Raw genomic sequence first — 12,774 nt, forward strand, 5'->3', positions numbered from 1 at the left:
GAGATGCTGGGAGCACTTGCACACATACAAAACACACCGATATAAATAAAAAATACTGTGTAAAGTAACTAGTGAAAAAGTTAACATTTTCTTCTCTGAGTGGGTATTTGCTTTGTGGACAATTATAGCACCATAGAATTGCTTGATTTCAAAGCAATCACAGAAACTGCAAGTAGTTCAAACCCTTTTACCACCAAACACCTTACTGGAATGTCATAATAATAATAATACAGAGTTTGCAATTGTGAAACAGAGTGAATTTCCCAGAAATTGTACTGAGACATAATTCCAGAAGCTGATTGTCTTTGGGAAGCCTTGTCACAGTGGTTAGGTTCCTACATCAAAACAGCTCATTTCAGAGATTGGGAGTGAACCAGGATCCCAGCTCCTGGGATCAGGACCAAAGTTTCAGGAAGCCTGAGAGCTATCTGGGCTGCTCTGCCACAGGCATCCCTGGCTTCTGGGAGCTCAATTTTTACAGCCTGTCCCTGCTCCTATATTAAAGCTTACGGCAAGCTTACTACGGAGCGTGGTGGGAGCAGACGAGGACTTTTCTCTCTAGTTTATTCCTGTTTCCCTGGGTTTCTCTCAGTTCTGTACAGGAAGTGCAAATTGGATACTCTGGAGAGAAGCATTCTTCAACTCCCAGGAGCACCAGATTGCTGGTGAAGATCAGGGTGCACAAATAACAAAGATTTTAAAAGTTGTGCAATATGTTGTTGCTGCTTCTGGTTAGCTCAAGGCAAGGAAAAAGCATTACTACTACCAGAACCTATCCAAGTCAAAAACATACTGGAGCTCAAAGAAACATTAAGAATTTCAAAGAAGTCTGGAAAAAAAAAGAAAAGGAAGAAGAAAAAGAACACACTATGGTATTGCACAGTATGCATGTAAGATAAAGCACTAAACATTTCAAAATATATTTCTAAATAAGCACACATCCCAAATAAATCCCCTCTAAGTTACACAGACATGGCAAGATGCATATAAGCCCTGGCTAAAATGAATTTTAGTATCCTGCCTAAGATGGAAAATGTGGTTGGAGTAGTTTGCCTAGTTATGAAGATAATTAATGATAATTAATGTCAGTGTGGGGCTGTGTTCGCTTTAAAATATCTTTAAACTGGGACTGCACAACAGTGTGGTCCAACTGTTGTGTAAGTTTTGAGGAATGAACCCCCTGCTGACAGAAAGTCCATTTGGTATAATCCTGCTATCACCAAAATTAAAGATACAGTATTATATTAAAAGAGAGATGTAGCTAAATAAAGAAGGATGGGAAGCTCGTCATAGGAATCCAGAGAAGTCGATAATTAGAACCATTGCAGCCTGAGCCTAACCAGTTGTTGGACAATCAGAATGGCAGGATTAATTGCAAAAAACCTTTAATTAAATTTCTTTCATCTTGCCAGTAATTTGTTTCAAATAAGTTAAAATGCAAAATCCTGGTTAAATGTGAAAGGTCACCTGTTTTGGGGCAGCTGGTTAGGCTTCTAAAGGACAGGGCCAAATGAATGCATATGGTGCATATCGTCATTCTGAAGTAGCTTTAACTAACTTCTTTATTTCTGAAAATATAATGTTCCTGAAAGGAAAAATTGGGCTGTTCTGGTGTCTCTGTAAGTCTACCACATTCACACTGTACCCAGAAAGCTAACATGATGTGAGACTAATGTCAGTGGGCAGAGCTCCTGCAAGCCAAGCCGCACTTCCAGCAGTTCCCACTTGCTTCCCTTTCCCTCTGGAATATCATGCTGGGTCATAGGTGTCCCTCCTGAATACATGGACCATAGAGGTGTTGGTCTTTTCCAGAACTTTTGACGGATATACTTGTAGGAGTACACATTGTCTTTTTCAGATAGCTGTATCTTGCACTAGGAGCTAGATGGGACCTGACCAATTTACTTTCTTATGCCATAAAATGACAATTTCTCACTTTTCACCTGGGCTGGATTTGAAAATCTGACAGAAGAGTTAAAAAAAAAATCTATTTAAATAAAAATAGTAATATCAGTTTATTACTCTCACCCTTTTTAACAAATTCCGTGTCTATGTGAATGACATGGACTTCTCCAGGTTGGTTTGCCCAGCAGGTACAATGATTCATTTATCACCAATGGGCAGGTTCAAACTCTTAAATCTGGCAACTAGGACTTTCCCCAAAATGACAGTTATTGAAAAAAGTAAAATGACTTTGGATTTAACTCCTTAGTGCAAAATGAGATACTGACAAATCTCTAATCTCTTAGACAGTGGCTTGCTGTTACACTATCTCACAATTCAAATGCCAAGCCTCTACCCACAAGATAAAACAAAACAGTGTCAGAATACTTTTTCCTTACTGATCTAGAGTTAAGAAACTACTAAAAAACACCTTTTTTTCTGTGAATATTTATTGACAGTGTTTTAATGTTTTTTTCTGGATCCATGCACAAACTGAACACAATATGAGAAAATTATTGTGCAATTCCATCATAACTGATACATACTGCTATAAATTTTCACAGAAATGATTGTAATATCATCTGAGTATAGATAGAAAGTCAATGTATGCTGTAATTTGCACCTGAGGCCCTTGCTCAGCTAACCATAGATAGGAATGTCTTTCACATGCAATCAACAAAATGCAAAGCTTAGATTTTGATGCTCATGTCCCAAGAGTAACCTGAATTTTCAGAGTAACTATTTTAAATATTCTTTGAATCCCCCTATTTATTTTTGATTTAAGAGAAATTCTTGACAGTGAGAATGCTTTAGAGGTCCATGAAAGGCAAGGGGAGGATAAAACCATTGGTCACAGTCAGGTGGTGTCATTTCTGTAGACAGCTTCTGAGGACACCTGCCATGTGGTATTCCAAAGACAAAAAAAAATAATAAAATCAAGAAAAATGTTTGTAAGACCCTCTCTGAGCTATGGCTAAGACATTCCTTGTAATAAGGGCTTAGTGTTGATCAGGTAAAGAAACCTGGCTGCCAATGCTGCAGCCTTTTACCCTCTTCATTTGCACTTTGCAATTAAGCATAGGATACTGTATCTTTAACTGGTGAGCAGGCTTGAAGGACACGTAGGTGCTTCTACTTCATTCGACTGCTTCTCCTTCTTGCTTCACTGTCATCCAGCAGCGAAGAGAGGATCTGATAGGGCTGCAGCTGCTGTGGTCCTCCACGCTTGATCTTGATGCTGGTTTGCAGCGGGGAGCCGGGGATCACGTCTTGTCCAGAGCCTGGCTCAATGGAAGATAAAGAGTCTGTAAGGAGAGAAAGTCACGGGAGAGGGCTATTTAACAGGGGAGCCTAAGGAAAGAGTAAACGGGCCCTTCTGAACGTTGTTTCTTCTGTGAGGAATTGCCTTCCCTGCACCTCTTTTTTTCCCCTAAACCATCGGTGAGCTACACGGTTGCTGCCATCACACTACTACACTATTAGGTCCTGTCCTTGGCTTGAAGCTCTCAGACAGGAATATTGCTGCACGCAGAACTACAGCTCCTGTTCCTCCTTGTGACTATAATGCACTGCTCTTATCCTTACTTTATATCAATCTGTTTGGGCTGTGACTGTGATTTAGCAATGCCCAGAGCCTCCTGCTACTGAAATACAAGGCTTCACCAAATGGCCACTGAGAAGTGACATTCCTGAGGGCTTAAATACCATTTCACTCAGTGAAAAGGTGGACTTACCGTGGCACTGAAAGGACTGAATGACCACCCTAGGCTACAGGCAACTTAGTGATAAAACTGGGACTATATATATATATATATATATATATAGTCTGTCCATTTTCACAGCATGTCTCTCATTAACCCACCCTTTCTCTTTCCACAGTGTCCTGCTCTATGAAGCTAAATATACATCAAATATGCCTATTCTTACTTCTTCCCAGGAATCAGCAATGCACCCTGCTAGCTCCTGTGCTGCCTCATCATTTTAAAGCCCTGCTTTCTTTTTCCCCTCAGCTCCACAACTGGGCATCTACTCATTTCCCTGACAAGAGTCCAACCTTGCAAGCCAAAAATCCAGTCCTGGTCCTGTCCTGGGAAGCAGGAGGGCTTGTTCAGGGGAGCAGTTGGTTAACATAGGGTTTGGGCTGTGTTTGCTGGCAGGCAAAGCTGCCGAATCCTTTGGGCTCCTCTGTGCCCTGCGGGGCTGCTCTCTGCAGGCCACTGCTCCAGAGCATCTTGTTTGTTGGTCTGTTTTGCCTTGTTGCCTAGATGGTTGTGGTTTTGGAAATCACATTGATGGTGAAGTTTCTTGGGAAAAATGAGAGCATGTGGTTGGCATTTCTGCGTGGGTCTTTCAATGAGGGAGGAATTGGTCTACCCAAGGACCTGCGGTAAAATTCCTAACACCTACAGGGGGAACAGGACCAGATAGTTGGTGCTGGGAGATTTAAACCTGTGTGGTGCCTTTCACTGCAGGAGCGGTCAAGGAAATGCTGTTTTGGTATTTTATATCTTTGCCTATTTTTTTAACCAGGTAACACATACAAAGATCAGCAGAATCACACAGAAAAAAAAGGACTTACTTTTTCCAATTTTTTTTTCTAAACAGCATTTTTTTTTGCTTAAATATGTCATAAGTTAAAGAGTGGAAAAGTTTCAGAAGCATAGAAGATAAAAAAAAAAAAAAGGAAGCATTTATATAAAGTCATGCAACATAGGTGTTTAAACATGGCCTTAACTACACTGTACAGTTAAACACCACCCGTTTTGGCTGATGCAGCTACGCAGGTATAAATGTATACATGGGTATAAATAACTCACCTTCTTCCCAAGCAATAACAGAAAGTCCATTTATGTCAGTGAAAATGGTTTGCTAAAATGACTGTTCTAAAATAACAGCCTGACATGCCTCATTCTTCTGAAAAGCCAAACAGACAACGTATATAGTGGATAAAGTAGGCAGTTCTGTGGGGTGGAGGCCTTTAAGTCATGTTGAGTTGAAAATCCTGGTTGAGGAGCTAAATGACTGGTTTAGGAGACCAGGCCAATGTGCTTGAACCATCAAGCAGACCCTTAATAGTCTTCCAGCTGCCTAGAAAACATGAACGCTGCTTACCATGAATTCCTATCATGTGCTCAAGAATTAATACCCTCTCGGCCAAAATCTTCAGAGCTTCTCTAAGTTGTTGAACACCTTCTCCCTGCAAGGAGAGAAACAAAAACAAAACAAAACTTACATTGCTATATGTTTGCAGAAGGGCTTCTTGTTCATTTTACATGTGCTCAGGCTTTTGCCCCCATTACCCTAGATAGGGGTCTTAAGGGATAGACTGATGGTGGAAAGATTTTTGTGTGGAAGAACAGAGATCTGAGAATTCCAGTTCTCTGCATGGACAGTTTGATCTCTTTTGTATATGTGGTCCTTAGCAGTAGTATGGTGTGAGTATCTCCCTACCTAGGAGCACTTTTGTGTGGAGAAATAACCCTTAAGGACTGAGGAGATGTTCAGATTGCAGATGACAATATGGTCAAGCAGACCTCAGGGACCTTGATTTTTAGTCTGTAATAGGTTTGTGCTCAAAGTTTACACCATTTGTTTACTTGTTCTTCTAACTTTGGACAGGACTCCTGCCTCTCCAGACCAGCTTGAAAAGGAGAACATGGCCCTAAGGAGAGTACAGAGACAAAAGAGTAAGTAAAAGAGTAGAAATACATGCTTACATCAGCACCTTTATCACCTTCCTCACCCTTCTTGCCTGGTTCACCCTAGAACAATAAAGAGAAAATTGTTTTCATGTGAACAAGGAACAGACAGGATTGTGCACGATCCTTCATATTCCCTTCCTCCCTCCAAATTTAAAAAAAACACAAAAGAGCTTAATCAGCAGAAAACAAACTTTCTGGCACTTCAGGCCAAGGGCTGAAGTGAGCTAGTGAGCTCTGTTGTGGCTCCTGGGGGCACCACCACCATTTCTACCACTGGTGAAGTTGGTTTGGGGTGGCCAAAGCCATAGGATGTTTGCATTGCAATGAAAGGTGGGCTGGCTGCCATGGTCTGGCTGCTCAACCAAAACTACACACATCTCGAGAAGCTCTCAGTGAGAACTGCTAAGTTCTGGAATGGAAGCAGTGCTCTCCTCTCCCAAACATGCTTTCACTTCTTATTTAGAACACAAAATCCTCCTTTCTACTTTCAGTCATTAGTCACATCATTTTCGGCCACTGAAGATTCTCACTAGATTTTTCTTGAACAAAGATCCCTATGTTCTGTGTATGCTGGTCTGATAGCATGAAAGTGCATGCAGTTCCCAAAGAATAGACGACATGGAAAGAATAAACCACAAGCTAAACATAAGGCAAGGGAAAAGCCTAATAAATTGCTGAATAAAATAAACTGGAAATGCCTGGACTCCTTAAACTTGCTGGACATCCCCAACATGTTTGGAAAGCAAGGTGGGGATGGGAGGAAGGAATCAAAGAGACGAGGCGGAACTAAGGAAGACAGGATCCTTCTAGAGGATCTAGGCCCCCTCTGGATACTTCAATCCAATAAAACCAACTTGCTCACTTTCACCCAACATTCATCTCTACCAATTGATTTTCTTCCTAGCCCTGTGTATCAGTGCAGTTACCTCCTCTTTGTATCTGTTCAGTTGTTGCCTAAAAATCATTCAGAAAAAAACTATTATGAGATTAGCAGCCCAGTTTTTCAGACCCCTTGCAAGAAGGTGTGCAGAGAACCTGTTGTACTTTAGTTTGCTTAATAATATCCACCGTTGGGCTCTGGTAATATCAGGAACTTCACTGGGGAAGGTGGGATGAAAGGGGTTTCTGCCTACAAAAGTTGGACTAGAGAAGATCTGTTAGGGAATCTCTTCTCCGTTGACATGACTCCTTTCTAATCGCTATTCTCCACCTCTGACCCTCCCCCCCCCCCATATTATTTTATTGCTGACTGCCCCATTAACAAAACACCCCAAGCAGAAACCAGCCTGGTAAATCTGCAGCTCTTGGAGTACAGATGCCACCTTGTTTTGTGCTGTGGAGTCAGGAATTGCTCCATGCTGTCACAGCTCTACCAACATGGCTTACAGCAAGGATCCTCCACGCCTGATGGAACCAGTGGGAATCTGCCTGGCTCATCCTCTGTGCTGAATTTACCATATCATCTTCTAGGTCTGGCAGGAGGTGCTGCAGCTGGAAGGGCACTTTGGTGACAGCTTCCACCCTGGCACCACCCAAGCTTGCGGTGGGCACAGGTAAAAAGAAACTGTGAAAACTTCTTTGGGCCTCTCCTGTGAACTCTGCACTATACTAAATATGCAGGAAGATAGTGTCTCATTTAAGGTAAGGTCCTTGCCTGAAAAAAGTCATTGAACTGGAGACTTAAGTGTTGTATCTGAGCTAGTTGAACCAGCTGCAATCCAGCAATGTGGTGTTTAAGGTGCCAGACATGCCAGGCAGGTACCAAAACCATCTGAGTCTTGAACACACCCACAAATACATCACTTACAGGAAATCCCTTAATGCCCCTCTCTCCAGTCAGACCTGCTTGCCCCTGTTGGAAATAAAGTAAGTGCCATTAGGAGATATTTTTCCATTTGACAAGAGCATAATGTAATTTTACTAGTGGAATTAAGATGGCTTAATGAAAAACCTTACACTTGGGATAATATGAAGACATTTCTTTCCCTTGACATTATCACTTAGAGACAGCAAAAGGGGTCATGGTTTCTGTCAAGCATGAGCTCCAAATCCTATCACACTTTGAAGAAGTTTGGTTAGATATAGAAATACTCAGCTCAGTACCCTCTCAGTAAGATGATTTGCACTTTTTTGAACTTTAAAGCAGTCAGTTACACTATATCAGGAAGGAATTTGGCTGGAGATTTGTTTCTTACAAAGATACAACATTCTTCTCTCCAGTAAATGGACAGGTTGCTGCTGCCCCAGACAGCAAGCTGAGCTCTGAACACCCACTGAGCACTGGTTTATACACTGATTTAATCTGTCTCTTGCTCTGCACATACATTCCTGCATTAAATCCAGCAGCTACTGATCAAAACATATGCACAGATACACTTTGCAATGGCATGTGTTGGTTTGAGGTGAAATGAAGTGTCAGAATAAGCATTTTCTTCCCCATTTTTCTCCTCTGCTTTTATTCCCCACTGCCCAGCACCCTGGGGCTGAGGCAGAAAGCCCAACCTGGGGAACACTTCTGAATTATTTCACAAAAGCAGGAACTGGGGGAAAGGAGGTAAAATTTCAAAGCACCTTTAAAAATCCATTGACAAAACAGTCACATATTTAACCCATACTCAGAAAAAACCCTCTATTTTCACTCCAAAAAAAACCATCCAACTGGCAACAGCTCCTTTACAGGGGTTGCAAGAAGGGAAGAGCTGTTACTGTGTCCAGCCAGTCTGCTGCTTTGTATAAAACCCCAAGCCCTGGGCATCTACCAAAACATGACTACAGAGACTGGTGCCATGCTGAGCGAGGAGCCAGACAGCACTGGGCACATGAAGAGCATTGGGAATACGGTCTAATTTGTCAGGTACTGCTGCTGCCTGCAAAAGGAAATACCTGGCTTCTGCACTGGAGGGGATAAGGCCTGTGAGGAAGCCCTGGCAAGCAGCACATTGCAGCAAGGGACTCACAACACACTCTAAATACATAAACAGGTTGCCCTCTGTGTCCACTGGGAATGGGAAAAGATGTTATCAGCTTAAAGGGGATCAAAAATTACGTAGATTGGATGTCAGGAATGTCTGTTAGCCCAGTCCTTCCCTCGCAGCACCGCTGCAGATTGCTTGGAGATGCTGTGGAGGGTCCCTGACTGCATGTGCTGCAGAATAAAATGAGCAGATGTTGACTCTGAAAGGCAAATGCAGAGCTGTGCCATCCAGGGGACACACTGACTGCCTCAGGTCTCCTCTATATCTATTCCCTATAAGATGAAGCAGGCAGAAGATATAATGACATTTTCTCATATGTCAATAGATATTGTAAAGCCTCTTTTTTTTGTTGTTGTTGCACCAGCTGCACAGTTCCCCTGTTCTGTATAACGCTAGCCCTAATTTGTATCCGCCACACCGAAAATTGCAGCATGCAGTTGTCAAAAATCAGCATTCCAATCCACATTCACAAAAGAGGTCGTTCTCAAAAATACACAAAACAGGCTGCTGAAATTCTGCCACAAAAAAAGCTATCAGCATCACTTTCCAAACTAACAGAGTAAGGACCAGAAAACACAATTTATTTTTAATGATATTCAAAAATCCCATTTATCCTGAACCTAGGCAAGTTGCATTTCAAAATCTCTACAAGCAGTGAACAAAACCAGAGCCTAAGGGATTCATTTACACCTCATCCAGTCAAAAAAATCCTCTCAAAGGCATAGTGCAACAAAGCATTTGTTTCAAAAGAAATGCAGTCAGACTCTTAGCAGTCTGGTCAACCACAAATTAGATGATGCTGCTAAATGAATCATTGAGGAAGAGCTCTTATCATTTTTCTGGTAGAAACTTGATACTTTGCCCTATACTCAGCTTTGGTTTTTTTTTAAACCCTCCAATACTGGGTAACTTGGGCTGCAATTTCACTAGTTAAGGTTTTAACATTTATCAGACCCCTAAATATCAGTTCCAGAATTGCCCCAGGGTCTAGTGTATTAGTAAAGTCAGCAAATGCTCAGAGTGAGTGATCTGCACTAGGAAGTTCTTATTTAAAAAGTCTGCAGGCATATGTCATTTTAGAGGTACAACTTAACATACTTTCCCCTCATCTTTCTTTGGATCTTCTCCACACCAGGCTCTTAGCAATAGTCAACCCTCCAACAGTGCCAGTTTCCACATGCTGCAGATCTAGCTGACAAATGACTGCCCACTCCCTTGCTAACGACTGTCCCTACCCATATGCTAAGAATTCAAAAGAGTTTGAGCAATTAATGCATCTCAGAAGAGAGTTTAAGGACCATTGTGGCATGCTGCTTTGAGAATAAGCTTAGCAGAAGGTCCCACTACCACCTTTACCATAGCAGGTACTTGAAAACTGGATGGGGAATCTGACAAAGATATGCAGAAAAATCTTACTCTCTCTCCTCGGTCTCCCTTGGAACCTTTTGGCCCAGGTTGTCCTGGAGAGCCTGGCAAACCCTAGGAGATATGCAGAAAAGAAGGCATTAATTTCTACTGTGCATCCTTTGCATAAATATAGTGAGTACATTTCCCAGTGATCCTCAGCTCCTGAAAAATTCATACACCCATTAAGTGATTGGGCTGGATTCTCTTTTGCCATGGAAGTCACTGATGTAGCGTTTGGCAATGGATCAGTAGGACAAGGTTGCTCTTGTTCTCAGTTTTCCTGAGAAAAATAATGTAAACAGACACTATGGCTAACCTAAAAGCTCCCAGTATTTTCCCCCTGTTCATGGCAGCCTCAGTGAGTGGCATGAGGAAGTATACATACCTGAAAATTAATCGGACCGTGCAGCGGAAATTATTTTGAAGAGATTTACTCACCCTAATAAACAATTTTCAAATTAAGCTCTATCTCTACTAATAATTTTGCTCCCTGGGCTGAATAAATCTATAAAGCAGTCACCAATGGATAAGAAGGGCATGTTCTCCAGACTTCTACTAATTGCACTGCTTTGCAGAAATCAATCCAAACTCTTAAATCACCCACCCAATAAAGCCTCAGTTGAGGACAGAAAGGCAGCAAACATCACTTTATATTTCCTATGTCAGCTCCTCAGCTCCTTATAGCTATATGTGCAAGGTGCTTTTCTCCACCTTAAGTGACTCTCTAACACCTTGGACACTATAGAGCAGGCAATAAGACTACTGCTGCATCCCAAAACACTGGTGATTTAAGCTAAACTGCATAATAACAGCCCCCAGAAACTACCCCTCTCAGCATCCACAGAAATGGGCTTCCCATGGGACTGAAGGACCTGGGAGGCAGCAACGTTCCCCCTCAGCAGCTGCTCAGCCCTGTCTCCCCACCCAGGGGATGAGCAGCTCAAACCTCTTTTGGAGGATGGTAAACAAGCTGGGGGACAACCCAGGCTTGGCCCTAGGCCAAACATGCAGCATGGGCAAGCCCAAGGGTCCATAGGTGCCCTTTGCACTTGCCAACCTCAGTAGTGACCTCGGTGCTTTTTTACAAAGGGATGTTGAAGAACACTGAATTCAGTAAATCTGTCAGAAAAAAAAATACTATGTATGCTGCACATGAAAAGCCAGACTCTGCTACAGATCCAGTTTTGCCCATGTGAATTACCTTGTGCTTAATCACGCCAAGTGCAGCTGTCATTTTGCTGCCAAATTTCCCCACTGTGTTCATATCTATCTGGAGTTTCTTGTGGTCCTCCAGAGCCTTCCTTAACTGAAACGATTCTGCTACACTGACAAAATTTCACTAATTTACTGTCCATTGCTTCTTCCAAGTGATTAATAAATAGAGAGCAATATCCCATTTCTCTAATTTCTAGCAACCTCAAGTCTCTTCATATTGGGATCTAAGTGACATTCCTCAGCTAAATTACTTAACTCTCGTGCTCTCTCCAATCACTTTCACGTTTTTAGGCCTTTGAAATATTTGGTGTTAACAGCCAACCCTCTCATTAAGTAACATTCTTCCTTAAACCAGAATCCCCTCATATCAACTAAACACCGTTTTGAGCAGTTCTGCAGTTCACTTTTTCTTCACATTCATCACGACTTCATTTTTTTTCCATTTAACCATGTCTTTTCAATCCACATTACTTTGTCCTTCTCCCACAGCAAAAGCTTTTTGAGCAACTTCATCACAATCCATGATCACTCCCCACGACAGTTTTTGCATTGATAATTCAACAGGAGGACTGATGGGAGTTTGCAATATTTTTCTCAAAAAGTGCTTTTTCTGAAAATCAGGCTCAACTACAGCAAATTCCCATGGGTGCAGTACTTTTCTTTTTGTGTATTCCACAAGAAATAATAATATTTTTCTATGATTGTGCTGGCATAGCCCAAGTCTCTGTGTTGCATATTTTCTTTTCTGAATATTACACCACTTAGTCCTTCAAAATGCTCCTAAAGGCCACCTGTCCTGTGCCAGCACAGGGTCTTTGGTGGCATCCCATAGGAGGTTCTGACTGGCTGAGAAACCTCTGTAAAATTGAGGCTTGATGTAGCATAGGGCCCTGGGAAGTTCATGGCGTGGGCGGTTCTCCACTGCTGATCCCACTAACAGAAAATATTTTGCATTAGTTAAGGCCATAGCAAAGTATTTTGATGCACCGACAGTAAAATGCATTGTTATTGAGGGACATTTAAGGATTAAGGGACAAGTTTGGTAAGTCTAATTATTCCAACTTCCCATCCCAATCCAGGATGAAACGCAGGTATTAAAATCCCAGAATTTTATGGAGGACAAAACGTCAGTTCTAAAATATACAGCACTGTCTCTCTGTAATGAGAAGATGCTTCACCTCTAAGCTCTGACTTTTCCCCACCACAAAAGCACTAAAATGCCTTACTTGCAGTCCAGGGGCTCCGATAGGTCCCGGCGGCCCTTTGGGTCCTGATGCACCTGGTGGCCCTGGTGAGAATCATCATTTGAGGCAATTTTAAGGAGATTTAGAAGGAAGGACCCTTAATTCCAACCATATGCGCTTCCTCCCATTGCTCTGCTGAGTCTCTCAATGGAAAAGAGCCATTGATCGATCGCAGGGCTACAGCAGAAGCACTCTCATCACACTCTGGATTCCTGGATACCCGCATCCTGATGTAATATATCTCTATGCCCTAGGGAAGACCTTAGAGCTCTGGAAAAAAGGGAGGGG

The 12,774-nt window shown here is 42.2% G+C and overlaps 1 protein-coding gene across 1 annotated transcript in view; it reads right to left on the bottom strand.

The window, feature by feature from the left end:
• Positions 1-3,030: 3,030 nt before the first annotated feature.
• The window catches only part of COL26A1 (collagen type XXVI alpha 1 chain), a 139,191-nt gene continuing 129,447 nt past the window's right edge, over positions 3,031-12,774 (bottom strand). Inside the window, 6 exon segments of the mRNA XM_088530101.1 lie at positions 3,031-3,248; positions 5,056-5,140; positions 5,661-5,705; positions 7,453-7,497; positions 10,037-10,099; positions 12,469-12,530. Of these exon segments, the coding sequence (XP_088386227.1) occupies positions 3,076-3,248; positions 5,056-5,140; positions 5,661-5,705; positions 7,453-7,497; positions 10,037-10,099; positions 12,469-12,530 (473 nt within the window). The 3' untranslated portion in view covers positions 3,031-3,075.

The sequence above is a fragment of the Tinamus guttatus genome, unplaced genomic scaffold, assembly GCF_059628265.1.
Source record: "Tinamus guttatus ecotype Peru unplaced genomic scaffold, ASM5962826v1 Tinamus_guttatus_pri_ptg000356l, whole genome shotgun sequence".
NCBI classification, from domain to species: Eukaryota; Metazoa; Chordata; class Aves; order Tinamiformes; family Tinamidae; genus Tinamus; species Tinamus guttatus.